Source organism: Dryas octopetala, chromosome 2, assembly GCF_963921425.1.
Source record: "Dryas octopetala chromosome 2, drDryOcto1.1, whole genome shotgun sequence".
Lineage (NCBI taxonomy): Eukaryota > Viridiplantae > Streptophyta > Magnoliopsida > Rosales > Rosaceae > Dryas > Dryas octopetala.
Genome location: NC_141367.1, coordinates 17143979 through 17164197, shown reverse-complemented (window position 1 = coordinate 17164197; position 20219 = coordinate 17143979). Strand labels below are relative to the sequence as shown.

The window sequence follows — 20219 nt, the reverse complement described above, 5'->3', positions numbered from 1 at the left end:
CAGGTTTTAAACCTAAAAAATAAGGGTTATGGTTGCATGTGATGTGACCCATCTCATATAAACACAAGTGGAGTGGGAAAAATCCAAAACAAAATCAATTTTATGTTTCTTTAGAAATTAAGGGTTTCAGCCAAGCCATGGAAAACAAAAATCATAAATACAAAATATATCCAGCATGTAAAATTTAATAATTAAAATATTTAAATTATGCAATTTTTCTTTATCATGTGACCAAAAAGATAAATCTCACATATTTTGTAGATAAACAATTGAAGAAAGTGAAAATTGAAAATAGCATGCGTAAATATGGATAAATATAATACACAATATTATTTTTCTTTTTCACTTTAGTAACTGGTCCACCTTTTTACTATCATGGTATAAATTTTTCTAATCTTATTATATTAACTGGTTCACCTTTTTACTATCACGGTATAAACTTTCTACTATTAAAATCATACAGCCATTGTATCAAAGACGAACTCATTTTGGCCAATAGTATTATGTTCTTTTTTATTTTTATTATTATGGCCAAAAATATTAGTTAAGTTAAGACTTAAGAATGAAGAGAGGCAAAACAAAAGAAAAGGAATGCAAAACAAGGTCAATCTGCCAAAACAAAAAAATGAAGAAAGAATAAGGCCAATCTAGTAAATGAGCAAGATAAAATGATTGAAGAGGTGAAAAGAGAGAGAAAATAGAAAAAAGTTAGAAGAAAAGAAAAGGGTCCCACACCCAGAACTGCTGAAACTGAGCATTGTCTCTTCCCCTGTCTCATCTCCATCACACATACATAGCCACTTCTCCAATCTCTCAGTTCCCTCTGGAGAGAGAGAGAATCTGTGTCTCTCTTCATATGCCTGTATTTACAGGCTTCCCAACGGTTCTTTGCCCTTTCATTTGGTTAGCCTCGTGACTACTCTGCAAAAACACCATCTCCCTCTTCCTCTCTCTCTCTCTCTCTCTCTCTCTCTCTCTCTCTCTCTCTCTCTCTCTCTCTCTCTGTTTTATGCCAAGTTTCCACAGTATATACAGTCTTTGATTCCTTTATTGGGTAACTTTCCGTTCTGAGATATTTCCCATTCCTTTTAGCCAATACCCAGTTGCCCACCTCCATAATAGTTTGAGTCTCTGGGTTCTTTCTAGGGTTTTGGGATACTGTTTTCTAAGAAAGAAAAAAAATATAGTGAGGAAATTTATGCTTTTCTTAATTCTCATGCTAAACTCTGAGGTTGGTTTCTTGGGTTTATGAAACTTCTCTACATCCAATTTTGACTCCTTGTTCTAAAATGGGAATTTCAAGATTCATCTTTCAGGGGTTCTAGTGTGTTCCTCTTTCTATTTTATTCCCAAAACTGCTTGGCCTTTTCCTACTATTCATTTCAAGCCAAAACCAAAACCTTTTCTTTGTTGTACTTTTAGGGTTTAGGGTTTTGTACCCTTTTCTTTTCGGAAAAGTTTTGGCTCTTTTGTAGTCCCTCAAGTCCAGATAGTGAGCTCCTCTGTTTCACCAGAGCTTGAATTCAATCTCAATTTTGGGTTCTATGAGTTCAATTCCTCTGTTTTATCTGGGCTTAAACTCGAACTGAATTCGGAATTCAAATCCTTGAATTTCAAACCCACTCATTCTACTTCTTCATCGAATTCATCCCCAAATGTCTTCGTGTTTAAGCGGCGGGGGAAGAACCTATGCATTTGAGCTTGACATAGTCAAATCTCCTTCAACATCGACCCGGACTTCCCACACATCTTCACCTTCTTCAACTCTCTCCGAATCGAGCAATTCGGGCCTCGCAATCTCAACCCGAAAACCCCGAACCCCTCGAAAACGTCCCAACCAGACCTACAATGAAGCCGCTGCTTTACTCTCCACAGCTTACCCCAACATCTTCTCCACCAAAAACCTCACAAATCCACGCAAATCCACAAAACCCCATGACTACTTCTTCGACCAATCTGCAGAGCTGCTCTTGCCCTTCAGAGTCGTCGACAACTCCGGTTTCCTGCTCCACCAGCCAATCCGAGAAAAACCCAGTTCGCGATTCGAGTCCAAAGTCGCGAATTCGTTCGAGAAGCTGTGCCACAGTCCAGGGGAATTCGATTCCCAACCGAATTTCAATCCCAATTCCAACAATCCCAACTCCATGGAGCTCTGTAATGGCTACCAGGACGACGATTTCGAGACGGAGTCCATTCTCGACGAGGAAATTGAAGAGGGTATTATTGATAGCATCATGGGAAGCATGAGCTCGAACATGGACACAGTCGACGAGTCCTCCAATGGTGGTGGCCAAATGAATCCGAATCCGAATTCTTGCTATGGGTACCCAATGGGGTTGGGATTTGGCGGGAAATTCGAATTCGGGTTCGGAACAAGGAGAAGTGGAGTGAGGCCATTGAGGCCTGTCGATGATGGGAACTGGTGGAGCTATCCCACTGTGGATGTTCTCGAAATCTCCCCCCGGTTCAACAAGTCTCGCGAACCGGCCGGTCCGGCTCCGAACTCGGCCGGCACGAAGAAGAAGAAGAAGGTGGAAAAACCGGCGGCGGCGGAATCGAAATCCGCCGAGTTGCCCAAGGAGACGAATCTGAATTCGATTCCTAATCCGCCGCCAGCGGCGGATTCTGCCGGGCTGATGCTGAAGTTGGACTACGACGACGTTTTGAGCGCTTGGTCGGACAAAGCGTCGCCGTTTTCGGAGGAGATTCCGGGCTCTGATGGAAATGATGTCTCTGTATGTTTCTCATCCCTCGCCAGCAAAAATCAAATTCCATGAAAAATTAAACAAATATTGTTCAAAGTTTGAAGCTCTGTTTTTTTTTTTTTTTGGTCACTCCAATAAAGTTGGTGGGCTTTATGCACTTTATGCATCTTTTTTTTTTATGACTAATGAGAGAAGTGAACTCAGATTTCTTTTTTTTCTTTTTTATTATGAGTAACTCAATTTTCTATAGGTGATTTTTCTCTTCTTTTTTAGCCCATTAAGATTAGAATTTTGAAACATTTTGAGATTTTTTCCCCTCAATACATACAAGGGCCTTTTTGGGAAAAGAAAAGAAAAAGAAAATGACCCCTTTCTGCTTTTGAGGGCTATTAATGAATCATATATCTACCTCATTCTTTATAATAGGCTTTTCAGTGGCCTTTTTGTTGTTAACGTTTTGAAATAATCGAATTAATTTTCATCTTTCAAAACCCACTTCTAGATTCTAATGCGTGACGCCTGTATATTGTTCCTTATTCTCATGTCTACTCATTATATGGGTCGTACTAAAAATTTTCCCAAACTGAATTAGAAAGGATTATTTGTCACCAACCAATCAACCATAGCTCATAGCATAGGTTTAATTTTTTATGCTTAAATGATTCAAAGTTACTTGTATTTTTGCCAATTGCATCGCTTTGCCGTGATGTCAAACTATTTATTATTCTAAAAAAAAAAAAAAAAAAAATCATTTTCTTATTATTATATTCATTACTTTATTGGAGGCAGTATTAGTCCTTTTCTAAGGGTCAATATTATTGCATAATCTATTGGGAGCAAACCAGAATGTGTGGGAAAATGACGGAATTGTCCTTGTTTAATGTTTCTATTTTTTAAGGTTTTAGAATTGTTGCCTTTATAATTGGTTTTTTGTTTGGGGCAGGCCAGGCTGGCGCAGATTGATTTATTCTCGGACGCAGGAGGACTGAGAGAAGCTAGCGTGTTGCGCTACAAGGAAAAACGGCGTACACGCCTCTTCTCCAAGAAGATCAGGTACCAAGTCAGAAAAGTCAACGCTGATCGACGGCCCAGAATGAAGGTACTTATTTTCTCTAATACTGTTACACGTGTCCACTATAATTGTTTGAGATTTATGGATTTTGTTGAATAAAGATGGCATGATTGCTGTGAACATGTGATTGATTTACCGAACGAATCACAAGATAGGCTATCATGCATTCAAACTACTTTTTGGCATACATATTTATGTCCTTCCTTTTTTCTTTTTTTCTTCTATCTCTCTCACAAGTCACATCCATGTCCGAATTTGATCTTCTCAATTTTGAATTTTTTTTTGTTTGAACTTTAATTTTTTTCTTCTCAACTGAAAGAAATTCATTTTTCTTTTCCCCTTAAAAGTAGGAACTCAATTGAAAACAAAAAAAGTTCTTTTTTTGGTACCAAGTAATTTTTAAATATTTGACTTTACTTTGGTTCATCTTATATCAAACATTTTATTTAGTTAAATTGTTGATTTAAATGATACATTTAAACAATAATTTGAATTGGCATTTCAACAACATAACATATTAGACCGTGTCTAATATTTTCTTTGATTTTACTTTCCAATCCCTGCAAAGTATCAAAAGTTTAAAAACCAAATGAGTGTTTATTTATTTATTTATTTTATTGATTAACCATTCATGCAAAATTTAAAATTAAGACTTACTCTAACAAAAAAAGACTAAATATCATCCACTAACCAATAGAAAATTAAGATTAAATACCAAATATTAATAGTTTTTTAATAAAGCAGTAAGACACTAATTTTTTTAGTTTAGGTACTAACCTAGAGTAAAACATTTTGGATTAGGTCACAAATCAGTTTGTTATACGGTTGTGATTGTCGAACAGTTACAGTTGTAATTGTCGAACAGCCACAGTTGTGACTATTTAAAATTTATAAAAAATCAAAATTTTTAAGGGCTTCATACTTTTGATTTAGGTTTGGGGGATGAAGTCCTATAACCCAAAGACTAAATATTAAAGTTTAAGCCTTGCAAATATTGAAAAAACAATAAATCAATAAAAAAGTTATGACTGTTAGACAGTCACAGTTCGATATAACCATGTTTTTTAAAGTTGGTACCCAAACTGAAATTTAGTACCTAAAGTGAAATGACATAAATGTTTTAGTAGTTGAAATGAAAAAATATTATAATTTGGTACCTAAAGTCAATGGATCTCTAAACCAAATGGTCGCTGGCATAAATCACATCTGCAAAACTTTGACCCCCTTAAGCATGCATATAGTTGAGGTTTATGAATCTTATTTAATGATCAAATTTAGTTTAATAAAATCGATGATTGTGGCATTAATGCAAAATTAAACTAAAATTGGATACAACCCACAAGTAGAAAGAAAATAACTTATTCCCTATTATTGGAACTCTCTCTCTCTCTCTCTCTCTCTCTCTCTCTCTCTCTCTCTCTCTCTCTCTCTCTCTCTCTCTCTCTCTCTCTCACTCACCTTGGTGTTCCTTGTTTTGTCACAGGGTCGATTTGTTAGAAGGCCAAATTCCAGCACAAGTGGTCAAAGACAGAAAGAAATATGAATGCTTTTTGGATTGTGGCCATGACACTTGTGGCCGCTCTGTCCTTTCTCTTTGTTGTATTAGTTACTTACTTTTTCCTGTTTTATTAGTTTCTTTTATTTTTTATTTTTATGTTTTTCACACTAAGAAGCCAAAGAGATGGAGACTAGTTAATTAAGAAGAGGAGCATGGAGAATCCAATAACTTTTAGTCTATCTAGGTTCTCATTTTTATATGTGTTTCTCTTTCTTTGTTCTAGTCTTGTTGCAAAGATACTTTAGTTTCTACTCGGTTGCAAACTCATGAATACCTTTTGATAGGTAAAGAGATTTTGTTGGAGAGGCAAAAGTAGCACATAAATGAAGTTATGTCAGTTCAAATTCAATTGGGTTGCTTCTTTTGTGTGTTAGGGTTTATGTTTCTTATCATTCCTATTCTTCTTGGGAAAACTGGATCCCCATCCTTGGAGTGCAATTTTCTTTGTATGCAGCTCAATTTGTTATTCATTATAGTTGCAGTCCATGGTTCAATTAATTGATTGGTTCTAGCTACTAAAAAAAATGTTCAACGTTTACATAGAAGTTTTTAACAAGTAGTTCAGATTTTGATATGACTATAGTGTAAGAACCTAATTGAACATATCATATAATTATTAAGATTACACAATATTATATGTGACACCTTGCAAATAAAGTAAAAAGATAATATATGTAATATATCCAGTAACTATAATATTGTGATTAATATTATAGTATTTGGGCTTAATTATATGGGCTTTAATAAAGCCCAAATAAGATATAGAATTAGGTTAATGTATGGGGGAGGCTATGCAGACCACTAAAAAATGCTAAATTGACCACCCTCCTTAATTATTTTACAAATATTCCTAATATACCCTTAATGTAAATAAAAAAATTTATTAAAAAAAAAAACCACAAAACCCCATCCCTCCCACTCACCCACTCGCCCGCCCGCCCGCCTGACCGACCGACCAGTCATTCTCTCTCTCTTCGGTGTGCCGCCGTCCGGCGATCAGTGGCGGCGAGACCACCACCAGTCAACTCGCCTGCCTCTCCTCTCTCTCCCCATGGTAGCCTTTAAACCAGGAAAGCCCAGAAAACTCGAACCCAGGCGAAGACCCGATTGCCCCATTCGCCGACGATCTTCATTTTCCGGCAGAGTTGAGACGCCAGACCACTTGGGTTTTGTTCCCCAGATCACAGCGAGTCCAACCCTGGTCTTCCCTTGCTCATCCGACCATCGTGCGCGGCTAATCGACGTCGTGAAGCTCTGCGGCTTTCGTCGCCGATTCCGACAGATTCCGGCGACGAATTGGGTCGATCCATGTATGGTTTTCGATCCTCTCGTTGTGTTCTTGATGTTGGTTAGATTGGTTTGAACCAAATATGGGGAGGGGTGATGGTGGCAGTTGGTCGTAATTAGCCGAAATAGGAAAAAATGGGGAAAAAAATAGGGGTAGGGGTAAAATAGGAAAAAAATGGGGAAAAAAATCTTAGGGTGGTCAACTCAATATTTTAGGGTGGTCTGAATAGCCTCCCCCTTAATGTATAGGTAGGTTAATGTTTCTGGCACATGACATATATATAAGACAAGGTCCATGCTCTCACAACTTAATCAGTTCAGTTGTCTTACCGCATTGAGAGATAAAGCATACAGATCTTGCCTAGATCAAACCCGAAGGAGATGGCTTCATAAGGTATGTCTTTATTTCATGGTTGATAACATGATGAATCTGATTGAACATGTATGATCGTGTCTATGCCTCTGTGTAGTATAAAGAATAATTATTTGGTTAAATCTATCATGAGGTTGGGTCGACATACCGCAAAAACTGCATACTGACCCAAATCCCAAATCGTCGGTATACCGATACTGAACCGCCCCACTTCTTCTTCTTATCTTTCTCCTGTGAACATCCCACAGCCACCATCCACCACCACTACCATCCCAGCCACCACCAATACCGATTGTTACTAATCGAAAACAACTAAAACTGTTCGTCAGTATATCGACATTGTCGCGCGGTGGTGGTTAGTAATTGCCATTTTGACAGGGTATCGGTCAGTCGTCGGTTGGGGGCTGGTGGTTCGGTAACTGTACCGAACCCAACCAGTATCTATCATATAGTCCATGATTTAATTAGCCTAAATGGTGAGTAAGGGTGGAGACATAAGTTTAAGATAGGTTAAGAGTTTTAATGTTTCATTAAAAAAAAAATTGAGTTTGATTTTTTATTTTCAATGTAATAACAAAAAATGTCCAACACTTTATGTACAAATTCAAAAATTGCCACTAATAATTACCTCCACTCACTTCACTTGCTTGCAATAATTATAGGAAGACGAGAAAAACTGACCGCCACCCGTTCTGTACAACTTCAACGTATATCTCACTTTGTACATCATATGACTAGCATATAAATAAATGAATGTATACAAGTGTAAGTAGGGTTTTCTCCTAATGCACTTGCATTTTGTATCGCTACTTATAACTTGGTCGTAGATAAAATTTTATTTTTTATTGTTTTCTTTTGAAAATACAAGAGTAGGTGCACAAAACCAAACTCTATATACTAGTACAAAATTCTCTTATAAACATGAAAAATGAAATTCTCATATACTAGTTCAGTAACTTCTAACTTGGAATTCATGCATTAAAAAGGAAGAGGTACATGTCAACAAAGCTTCTACATTGTAGAGGGGCAAGTAGTTTACCTCGTCCATTTATGTAACTCTGGTTTTATGACGGAAAAGAATTTAATTGGTGTGCCTCCATTTATGTACCTCCATCAATTCTGCCTTAGTTATTGATTTGTAGTTCATGTACCTACCGCTTTGAAATTTACAACAACTCCACAAGATTTTTGACATTTTGAAATATCTTTTGAAAGGAGTTGCATTTACATCTTCGGTAAGGGAGTAATGCCCTAACTCTGATCGGGAGATGCGCTCTCCTCTTTTAATTTAATATTTTTAATTTTTTGATGTATTAAATTTTAGGGTTTTTTTCAAATTTGGTACCTAAACTTTAACTTTCGTCCCAACTTGATACGTGAACTTTTATTTGACCTAATTAGGTACCTAAACTTTTATTTTATGTGTAGTAGGTACCAAATCCAATTTCCATCCAATCTATTAACATAAACTCAAGGGTAAGAATGTCCAAAAAAATGTCTTTCTCCTTTACATTCCCTTTGCCCCCACCCACCCTAGCCCACACCGGCCATCTCTTCTCCGATGTCGACACCGGCCAGGCCTCCCTTCCTCTCCTTCCCTCTCTTTCCTCGATCTCCTCTCTCTCTTTCTCCTCTCTCCCTTTCTCTCTCTTTCTATATCTCTCCTCTTTCTCCTCTCTTTCCCTTGAGGCTCTTTCAATTTTCTAATACTTCTTTTCTTTTAGTTGGGTTTTGCAATACTCATATGTTTTCTGATCTTTTAAATGTTGAAAAATACTATTTAATAGAGCAAGGTTTAGTCAAATCAGCATTTCTGATAGATATTACTACTAGAAACGAACATTGCAGCTTTGAGCTTATTTTGTTCCCTTTGAATTCTTCTGTTTGATTCTTTGGTAAGTTTTTTGTTTTTTGTTTTTTTTTAATTCTATCAATTGTAATTAATCTACTGAATTCGTTGATTTCTTTTAGTTTCTTTGGAACTTTCAAATTGTTGTTAAAAACCCAATTAAGCATTTTGATAAGATTTCAAAAAAAAATATAAGACAAAAGCTAATAGTTTCCACTTTGATATGTAGGTAAAGCTTTGTTACAAACAATTAACTCTATTTGTATTGATATACGATGACCATAAAGACAATTGGTCTTATTAAAGATTGTCTTCCAAAGTCTGGGAGCGAGCGGGTTTGGGTGGGAGTTCTCCGATCAGGAGCTGAGGAGAGAAATGAGAGATAGGGAAGAGAGAGAAAGGGAGAAAGGAAAGGAGAGAGAGAGAGGGAAGGAGAGAAAGGGAGGCATGGCCGGTGTGGGCTTAGGAGGGTGGGGTAGAGGGAATGCAGAGGAGAAATAAATTTTTTTTGGACATTTTTACCCCTGGGTTCTGTTAACAGATTGGATGAAAATTGGATTTGATACCTATTAGACACAAAATAAAAATTTAGATACCTAATTGGGTCAAATAATAGTTCATGTATCACTTTGGGACATAGGTTAAAGTTTAGGTACCAAGTTTGAAAAAAAATCCTAAATTTTAAAGAAATTTTAGATTTTGTTTTTGAATAAAATGACACATGTGACGTGTCCAAAACTTCAAATAGTTAAAAGTAAATGATTTTAAAGTTCATTTTACTGTTCTTAATTATAAATAAACTCACCTAAAATATGGTATTGACAAATAGGTCTACTTTTTTGACAAATAAACTCACATTATAACAAGTTCCATGTTTTTGGTGCCAAGCGCTCACCCTTCTGTCTAGGGCTTATCGTGTTTTTTTTTTTTTTGGAAACTGGGCAGATTACCACACTTAAACAGTAATAATTAGTAACAGTCATTTTTATGTTATAATGCGGGTGGACTCCATAAGCTTGATCGAATTTTGTATTTTATGTTAGTTTCATTAGTTTTTGACATATTTATGTAAGAAAAAATATAAGGTATATTTATATTATTTTTAAATAATTATTGTTACATAATAGTAATTATCGACCACACAATAAATAGTGCTGAGCGCTCGGCTCATTAAAATTGAATCAGTAAACACTGACATCGTGTTTGTGTTTTTGCAGGTAGGCTGTCTCATGTTACTATCTATAATAGATGATATAAAATCATATTCGAATAAAAACGATTAAAAAATTAAAAGATAAAAACCAGAAACCCCAACCATTTTCGACCCAAAAAAAAAAAAACCCCAACTACCCAAGCCCCACCTCACCAACCCTCTCACCGGGGGACCCCCCATCCCGGCGCCGGCTACCCACTCACCGTCGGCTTCAGCCGGCCATCTCTTCCTTTTCTCTCTTTCTTTCCCTCTCTCTTCACTCCCCATCCCCATTGGCAATTACTGATCATCTTTCTTAGCAAAGCCCCTACTTGGGTGTGAAGATCAAGTTTTGGGTGCGAATAGAAAACCCCTACTTTTAATCCGACTAAGCCCAATCTGTTCTGTCTACTATTGGGTCCATACTCGAAGCCCACATCGATGGTTTGGATATGTGAAGAAGCAAATTTAGAACCATAGCAGTCAGCAACGAGCAGAAGTTGATCTCTGGCCTGCTCACCATTGCAATTGAGGGAAAGAGAAGAGAAAAAAACTCAAAAACAAAACAAAACCCCTTCATTTGCATTTTTCTGCAGTAGAAGTGATACAGAGAGAAAGGAATGCTCCAAGACTGCCCAGGTAAGTACTTTAAAGCAAATTTTTTTTTTTTTTTTTGAGCTTTATTTGATCTAGTTTTTCAAATGGTTGGTGACAATTGAACTTCCGAGAATCATAGTCCTTAAAGTCAATCTTTGTTTGAGTGATTATCTAATCAAGAAAAGTTTTAAAGCATTGCTCTTTCATTCAGGACATTTATTTATTTATTCTTTCAATTTTTAGTAGTCATTGCAGTTAGCAGTAACCAACTATTATCAGCTTTTAAATTATGTTACACATGAGAAAAAGGTCAACCTTTGATGATTTGTTCATTTTTGGTGGCAAATTAGGCCTGATAGAACTCTTAAGTATGCATTTTGGAGTATTTCATGAGTTGATTATGTAATTACAGTAAAGTCGTCTTTGTGTTCTATTACATGTTTTGCCTTTTTTCTTTTCCCTTCTCTCATTTTTTAATAGATGGAAACTCCTGGAGAAGAGTACCCTAATGATACCCTTACATTCATGGAGCTTGCTATAGAACAGGTAATGCTGAGACTTCCCACAAGTAGGCTGTAATTTTAAATTGGTGTTTAGGTGTGTTTCTGGTCAATTAATTGTAATTTAAGGACTAAATTTACACGTAGATACCTTAAACATCCTGAAATATGGGGAGGCTTATAAATTGGGGGATGTGATTTGGCTTCAATTTTCAGGCTCTTAAGATTGTGAAAAGATTGTCTATTCCTTACAAATTCCCAAAGTTGATGTATCAATGATGGACTCCTGTTGATATTACTATGTGCCATTCACTGAGATTTTTGAACATTTCTGAGACAACATCAGTGCAAACTTTGTTTTTTCATTTTTTTCCTTTTATAGCATGGTTGAGCCTGGTGCTTGTTGTTTATCTGTAGCTGTTAGTGCTATTGGTGTTTCCAATCATCGAACAGAAATTGCATTTCAACTGGCGGAAACACCAGGCATCATGTGGATTTGATTGCATTGCATGTCGTTATTTTATTCTTTTTATTCTTATATGTAGGCAAAGCTGGCTTTGGACAGCCTCGAAGTGCCTGTTGGGTAAGCTTTGTTCCTTTGGGTTTTATACTCACCTTTTGTGTCCTTTTCTTTAATATATAACTTTTGGAAATTTGTTAGCTTACCTTGTTCTTAAGTATATATTGCTAGCATGGAATACTATCTTCTGAATTTGCAAAGCATGCCTGTCACTCATTCTATGGCAAGAATGCAGGGCTAACATGTTACACAACTTTGCACTTAATTAAGCTTCTACTGAATTCAGAATTTAAAGTCTTTCTTTTGGATTGATTCTATTGATCCACATCATTGAGGCTTGACACAGAGTCGACCTGTTGATCCTAGGAAAACTAGTATGCGTGGAATTTGCTTCTTTTGTTAAAAGTCAAGGGTATGATTATATGGGTGCATTTTTTTTTTTATAATCTTTAAATTTGATTGATCAGCTGTGTGATTGTTGAAGACGGGAAGGTCATAGCATCCGGAAGAAATCAAACTACTGAGACACGAAATGTAAACTTACCACCTGTTCCTTTCTTTTTTTTTTTTTTTTTTTTTTTACTTTCCCGATTTGTATTCTTGTGTCGGTTCTGTTTTCTTGGGTAACTTTATCTATGGTGACTGTTTGTAAACTGAAGAAGCATTTGCTACTGTTTATCTAGATTTTTATTTGTAATTCCTGGTCATGCCTCTAGTTTGATTCATAAAAGATAATTTCTCACATTTCAATTGCGTCTTTCTCCTAAAGTCTGATTTCTTTTGAATCACAAATAAAAGATGGGGTCCAGTTAATGCACGTTTTCACATATATCTTAATGGTTGCTTGTGGGATGGCTGAGACTACCTCAATTACTTGGAACTAGACTATAAGTTATCTGTGAAAATATTAGTAAGGCTCAAGTGTTAAGTAGATGATTCGGTCGTTTACTTAGATGATTTAGTTTTTGACTACCTGTGTAGTTCGGAGGAGTTTTTACGTTTTCTTTCTATCCTTTGTTCTTTTGGCGTGAAGTTCTAATTTAATTTAAAGCATATAGGTCCCTGCGATGTCTGTGTGTAATGTTCAAAGCTACAATTATTATCATTTTTATTGAACATTTTTAAAAGAGCTCATTTTATTAGTAGATGATTCCATCATTTACTTAGACGATATAATTTTTGACTATTTAGGTAGTTCTAGATTCTAATCAGGTTTTCCCCCCTTCCATGTCTGAGTGTATATGTTCAATGTTTGAGCATTTATGCCTGCCTCGTTTCTCCCTTCCCCATTTTAAAGAGGGTAGGGTGGGTCTACACTGTACACTTTGATCTCGCTACATCTTTCCTCACTACTATTATTTTTCACCTGCCTCCTACTTTATCCCAAAAATGCAGGTCTATGCTTAACTTCTAGGGTATTCTCCTGAGCTCCTAATTGATACTACAATTAATGCACTCTTCTAAGACCAAATGTTTCAAAATATAGCATGTCACCATATATAATACCACCTTTCTTTTGGGTTTTCTTACAGTTTCTTTTTTCTTTCAATTATTATCATAATTTATAAGAGCTCTGTTTGGCACTCTATGAAGTCTGCTTCCTATATAAGCTTTTGGAAATTGGAACCTATGGTTTTCTAGTTTGATGTGTTTGCCATAAAAATGCAGGCTACAAGGCATGCAGAGATGGAAGCCATTGATACTCTTCTTGAGCAGTGGAGAGAAAAGAGGCTTTCAAAGTCGGAAGTTGCCAAAATTTTTTCAAAATGTAACCTCTATGTTACATGTGAACCATGTATAATGTGTGCAGCAGCTTTATCAATTCTTGGTATACTCATTTTCTTATAATCTGCTAGTAAATGTTGAAACTCTTGTTTTTCTCTTTCCTTCCGTCAATTTGATCAATGTATAGGTGACTTATCCCCCCTTGTTTAGGAATAAAGGAAGTATTTTATGGCTGTGCCAATGATAAATTTGGTGGGTGTGGATCAATATTGTCATTGCATAGTGGTGGAGCTCCGCAGGGAAAAGGTTTCAAATCCAATGGAGGGATAATGGCATCCGAAGCAGTCTCTCTTTTCCGTAGTTTTTATGAGCAAGGAAACCCTAATGGTATCTGGTTTACTAATAATTTATGCTTTTTGGATAGCATTCATCATCGGGGAATTGTCGATTCTTGTTTTTTGAATTCATGAAATCCTTTTTTCATTGAGTTGTTCCCAGTGCCTACCATGGTAATTAAATTCACACAAATTCATCTAAAGATACCACCTTTGTTGGCATATATTTGTTTAAGATGTCCATTTTCTAGTTGAAAGTATTCCTTTAAGCTTTTTTTATGTCTTTAATTGATCGTAATGCTTGGTTTCTTTCAGCTCCAAAGCCTCATAGACCTCTTGCTCATCCGGAAACAGCTGCCACACAATAAAATGTAGGTATTTGGTAATTTCTCATTGAGTTTATTTAGACGGTGATGCTGAGTGTATTTAAGTTTCATTTATATTTTTTTGGGTTTTGTTTTCTCTCTTTTAATAAGTTTAATTTGATAAAACTTAGTTTTGCTCTTTGCAGGTTTTTGCTACATTCTGTTCTCATAAGTTTATGCTTTCTTGGGTTAACCTGACCACAATATGTTAAAGCTACACCTTCTTAAGGTTTGCGGGAAGGGATGTAGAGGAAGACATTGGGAGAAATTCAGGAAAATATACTTTATTTATGTACAACTTTTAAAGACTTGTGATCGTTTCTGTTTAATAAATCCATTCATTTTATGGAATAAGCTTCGTAGAATTTGAGAAAATGGTTTTTGTGGTTTGTCTTTTTATTGCCATTCTTATCGAAACTAGTTAACGTATGAGTAACGTGAAGTATTACATTTCTTATACCAGATTGGTATCCGTAACTTATTATCATCCCTACTCTCAATCCTTAACTTGTAGCTAAAAACCACGTGTGGTTTGCCCAATTGAATAAGTGACACAACGACGCGTTGTTTGCCATGCTAGCCCAGTTCATTTAATTTGGGCGCATTCGTACTTTTGTGCTATGTTGGCTTAGTCTGTTTAAGTTGGGCACATTTGTGCTTTCGTGTCGTGCCGGCACAAATAGGTAAGACTTAGGCCTATCACGGCTCAATGTCGGTGGCCCATTTGTGCTTGTGCCTTACCTTAAACGGGTCATTCCATGGCTCTCTTTTTTAACTCTAAAAAAATTATTGTTTGAATTTTTTTTTCTTAAAATTAGATATTAACATTCTTTTACTTAAAAAATTGAATTTTATTGATGAAAAGTTTTTTGAAAAGGGCAAAAACAATATTAAACGAGTCGTGTCTAGTTCGGGCTCATTTCGTTTTCGGGCCAACCATGCTTGGCCTTAGGGGTGGATACGAGTCAATTTGGTTTGGTTTTAGGTTCAAACCGTAGACCAAACCAATACATTCGGTTTGGTGGATTTTCAAACCAAACTAAACTAATTAAAGTGAAAAAATCGAACCAATCCAAACCAATTAAAGTCGGTTTGAACGGTTTAGGCTTGGCCCAAAAAAACATGTGGATTTAGGCCCAAAGTCAATTTTAAGGCCTAATAATAAGTAACATTTAGATTTACCACCTCATTATGCATATGTCACGTATATGTGATACCAAGTAAAGACCACAATAAGCCTAAAACTAACCAATAATGTGTTGCCAAGTGTCTATTTAAATATATAAATGTTTTTTTTTAGGTCGGGCAGGTCGGTTTTGATCGGTTATTTGAGAGCCCAACCCGTTAACCAACCCATTGGTGGTTGGGTTATAAACTGACCTCCAATTTTTGAGTGTTAAAAACCGGACCCATCTAACCCAATTTGGTTGGGTTGGTTGGTTTGAACCAGTTTTTGCCCGCCCCTACTTGGCCCGGGTTGTGCCATGTTTGATGAGCTAAAAACTTCGGTATGACATGCCTATTTACTTGTGTCATGCTTCACGGCAAAGATTGCCCAAATTCTTAAAAAGAACACTATATCTTTTAGTGTCAATGCGAGTGTGCCACTGCTTTCGGCCGAGAGCCGTTTGCATAATTGGATGTGTTTGTATGATTTAATGATTTGTGTCGAACTTACTTCTTCTTTAACGATTGCACGACGAATAAGGAACAAGAAACTCGTCTAGGTTCTTCTATGCCTTGATCCTCAAGGACTTTAGTAATCATAGGTTTCAATGATTGTGTTTGTGAAATCGAAATTACAAATTAAAGGCTCGAAAGTATAGGCCGGATTATAAGTCAAACAATGAACTTTGATGAAAAAGGTGTATGTAATTTGATTATCTTGAACTTGAGTGACAATGAAAGTTCTAACAATAAATCTCATGATAAACAAACATGAAATCAAAAGTCGAAACTTTGAACAAGATCAATACTAAGGACAATATAAAACCCTAATAGATCTAAAAAGAAGAAAAAGAGCCCAAAAGCTTAAGAGATCGAGCTGTTTGAGATCTTTGAGAATTCTAAAGTTGTATATTGTTAAGAGTTATTTCCTCATGGCTGGTGCCTCTTTATATAGGGATCATCTCCTTATCTTCTAGGAAAACCTTTTCCTACTTGAGAAATGTGAATCTGGCCCAAAACCAAATATAAGTGTAAACATATGCCCCCCATTTCCTTGAGTTTAATTCGGCCATCTTAGCCAAGTTTTTTTAAATGATTTTCTCGATCAAACTTTGTAAATCTTTAAGAATTTTGTTGGTTTCGGCGAAACACCTGATGTCCAACACTTAACAATTTTTCACTGAATTCACTCTTCTAGCCGTGATGATCACAACGCCGATTCGACGGACAAGATCTTTCCAACGGCACAATATCTTCGCATTAAATGCACTTGATCACGTGTGTCCTTAGGCGGCGTGGGCTGTGCAAAAACCAAGGCATATGTCATTCGGGATGTTCACTCAGCCCCCAAAACTCATTGAGTAAATTGAAACTTAAACCTAAATGAGTAAATTGGAAAGTTTGTGGGTTGTACTTGAGTTCAAATATCACGCACCTGAACCACACATCAATTTTCTCAATTTTTTTGACTTCTTTTTCATAAACATGCACGTGGTATGTGAGATTTAACATCGCTATAGCCTATAGCCAATACATATGTACTGTTAACGTGTTCATTTCAATTTAGCAAGATGATGCAAATATGCATTTTCTTATTTCATATTTTATTTCATTTGCGATGACAGAAATTTCTTCGAAAAAGTTCAATCAGTTACAAAACATCTATTTATTTATTTTTTCTTGGTCCCTATTTTGACTGTTCACGTATCACATTTGTTAATTTTTTTTTTTTTTGGTCAAGACACATTTGTTTATTTGAGTTGTAACCGAGTCTTGTGTGCAGGGAGAGACTTACCAAAAGCCTTTTGCTTTGGCTGCAGGTGAAGTATGGAATTGATCGAGTCTCACATGGAACAGGTTGACATCTAATGTGACTGTCAGTTGCTGTCCCTCACCTTTTATTTTTCCATTTAAATGTTCTAATTGATTGGTAATTTGATTTGAGCTGCTTGCACAGGGTGGTATAGCTGTTGGGACTGGATTGAACACACAGAAGGGGTTTGAATAGCTTTAAGGTTCACTATATATTTTTTTCCTAGTTGTTTTTTTCTCTTTACATTGGTCATTGATATAGTGATGTGCTTTCAATTGTAAGAATCATGGTTTCAATCCAATTCAATTCAATATTTTTCCCCCTTTTTTCTTGCTCTGATCGTATTTAAAGATTTAATTTTTTTTTCTCCATAAATCATTCTGTACACCATTTCTTTCACTTTTTATTACAGTAATATTGTTATTAGACAGCTGAGAGGTGCCCGCTTTGTATCTTATCACCAAAATTTGTAAAAATATAACTTTCGTTGTAACTTAATTTGTAGTGTTTTTTGCATTTGCATTGATGTCATGTCTTCCATCTCTTAGAATGAGTATATAATTGCTTCTTTAGTGGTAATAAGATATTTTGAAAGTTTTTTTTGCATGCTTACTGTGTTTAATTTGCAATAATTATGGTTTGTGTTTGGAAGTTTTATTTTCTGATTCTCCAACATTATTCCTTTCTTATTTCTATTTTTTATTTTTTGCATATCTCTCTCTCTCTCTTTCTCTCACACACACACACACACACTTAAAGCAGACACACATACAGACACATGCAGGATTTGTTACTTAATTATTTTGAGATTGGTTTTTTCAATTCCTTGTGTAATTTATGAAATCTTATATGAAACATAGCTAGCTTAGTACTTATAGACATTCTTTGGCAGATATCATCTCACTTCTTTGATTATATAGCTGGCGACTTTGGCAGAGTGATGTGCAAACCATATTACATGGTTTCCCTACACTTTCTCAAAGCTTTAACTCAAAAACATTAATGGAGCAACATCAGAATGACATTTATGTAACTGGTGAGTGATGGCTGCATGTGCTTAAAAATCATACGCCAATTAATAGTTTCATGGTTTCCAAGTGATGCAAATTGTGTACTATCCCCCCCTCCCCCCCCCCAAATCCAAAAATAAGAAAATTCCCCCCAAACAAAAGATAATTAAAAAAGAAAATGATTGTTGTTGGTGGTATGCAATTATATATATTATATTGTTTATAACTTTCTATGTGTATTGTTGATGCAAATTCTCGTAAGGCAGATGCAACAACGTAGAAATGATGACTTGGCTGATCCGAAGTCCTGCTGGATGCTGATGTGGATGTTGATTAGGATTTTCCTGCAAGAGAAACAAGATCAAAGGAGATGGACCGGTGTGGTACCAGCCAAACACACTCCGATGATGAAGTCAGTGATTGTGTTTGATGGTGGGTGAGGAAGAACAAAGGATGAACTTGGGAGAATGGGAAGAACAAGGCAAATGTTCTGGGTTATTCTCAGCAAGTTGGGTAGGCTCTTTTGTGGATGGGAATTTTTGTGTAAGTGTTTTGTGCATAGATTGCTAGATGCTCATTTTGTGCATATGTGGTGCCTTATATAGGCAAAGGAAGACTTAATGAATAAGTTACCTGCATGTGAATGAATGGTTGCCAGAGATCCACGCACCTGGCCAGACCTAGTTGCATGTTCAGCTGCTTACTTCCTCAGCATTTAATGTTGCATTGAATGCTTCATTAAATGCAAGGTTGGAAGGTTCAGGCAAACTGCTCCAGTAGTCATGAATGCAGACTGGATATTCTATCTGTCAGAAGATTGTGTCAGGTGCATTCAAGTGTGGCGGTTCGTCCCAGCGTGATCTTCCCTGGAATGACGGCGGAGAGCTGAGCCGAACCGAACTTCTATCCTTATGCGTGTGCATGAAGTCTGTGTGATCGGATCGGGCATGGGATCCCGGACCGAGCCGAACATAGAAACAGGGGGCCCTCCAAACTCTAACTGGCTGACGTCAGAACTCGAAAGGAGGTCACTTTGGTGCCGAGCCGAGCCGAACCGGGATGACCGTGGAAAGATGGACACTCAATCCTTTGGAAGATCATCGGTTCGGCTCGGACCGAACATGGAGGACCTGGCATGGAGATCCGGTCCGAGCTGGAAGAGGCGGTGCTGAGTGGTGATGACGTGGAGGTCAAAGTTTGACCACTGAGAGCCAACTCCGAGATGGATGTTGACCAGCCACGTGTCGAGCCGTGATTGGCTGTTCGGATCTATGTGGATTTTCCCACAAACAGGAGTCCCCCAACTTCCGATCCGAGCGGGCAGTGGTGGATTGGAAGTTGAAATGTAAGGATCTTCCCAAAGATAGCACTTTGTTTGATCCGAGCCGAACCCTACAAGTCCATGTTCCCGAAGATCCGAACACATGACGACTTGTGATTGGCCAAAATATCTCAGGGACAGGTGAAGGGACGTTTGATTTCTGCATGGGGGAACGTAAGGGTCACCTCGTTATGGGCATTTTTGAATGCTTGACAGGTGTCAAGATCTGGCATGTGAAGCGCCAGAAATGAAGGGCTGAGATCTGATTTGCATGGGGTATAAAAGGCCCCTTTCTCTCTCTTCCTGTTCACTTTCCAATTTTTCCAGAAATCTCCACTCTCTCTCTCTGCGAATCCTCTCCTCCGTCGCGAATCCTCTTCTATCTCCGTCGTCAGTGCAGCAGTCCGGCCGCAGTTCCGACCGAGCGTGGCCGTAGGCGAGGTTGGTCTGAGTGTGTGAGGGGTGGAGACTTTGGCCGGAGGAAAACCAGTAAGTGATTCTCCTCATTTTCTGAGTTTTGCATTTTCGGGTTTTGGGTGTGTGTTCTTGAGAGTTCTTGAAAAGCATACGTTTTGATCCATAAAGTTAGAGAGAGAAAGTAGAAAAACTGTTAGTGATGTCTGAGACTGACTCGAGTGGCCGGATCGGCTCGGGAGAAGCCTTTGAGGGGGATAGTGACGCCGAGCAGAGCCGAAGCCCACCGGCGGGCGAGGCAAGTTGGGATGGCTTGTCGAAGAATTGGACGAGGCCGGCTCGGCATTGAATCGCAACCCAGGTGGAGAGCGCCGAGCCCGAGGGGACCAGGAAAACCCCGAAATATTGAGTTCTGA

At 37.2% G+C, this 20219-nt stretch overlaps 2 protein-coding genes across 4 annotated transcripts; both read left to right on the top strand.

Annotated features, from left to right (window-relative positions):
- Nucleotides 1–799: 799 nt before the first annotated feature.
- Nucleotides 800–5684, top strand: CIA2 (chloroplast import apparatus 2). Of its 2 annotated transcripts, XM_086232934.1 has the most exons (3): nucleotides 802–2735; nucleotides 3649–3804; nucleotides 5261–5684. In XM_086232934.1, exons 1-3 carry the CDS (start codon nucleotides 1656–1658, stop codon nucleotides 5318–5320), a joined length of 1296 nt encoding a protein of 431 aa, XP_086089060.1. In that variant the 5' UTR covers nucleotides 802–1655; the 3' UTR covers nucleotides 5321–5684. The 2 variants fall into 2 exon arrangements, with proteins under 2 accessions (XP_086089061.1, XP_086089060.1); XM_086232935.1 differs by lacking the exon at nucleotides 5261–5684 and having other exon boundaries at nucleotides 800–2735; nucleotides 3654–3803.
- Nucleotides 5685–10184: 4500 nt separating this feature from the next.
- On the top strand, nucleotides 10185–14445 carry EMB2191 (Cytidine/deoxycytidylate deaminase family protein). Of its 2 annotated transcripts, none has more exons than XR_015120441.1 (8): nucleotides 10185–10675; nucleotides 11114–11179; nucleotides 11679–11716; nucleotides 12121–12187; nucleotides 13322–13481; nucleotides 13589–13887; nucleotides 14029–14084; nucleotides 14225–14445. XR_015120441.1 is itself a non-coding variant. In XM_086232699.1 (8 exons), exons 2-7 carry the CDS (start codon nucleotides 11114–11116, stop codon nucleotides 14079–14081), a joined length of 561 nt encoding a protein of 186 aa, XP_086088825.1. In that variant the 5' UTR covers nucleotides 10185–10675; the 3' UTR covers nucleotides 14082–14084; nucleotides 14225–14445. The 2 variants fall into 2 exon arrangements, 1 of the variants encoding a protein (XP_086088825.1); XM_086232699.1 differs by having other exon boundaries at nucleotides 13589–13765.
- Nucleotides 14446–20219: the final 5774 nt, after the last annotated feature.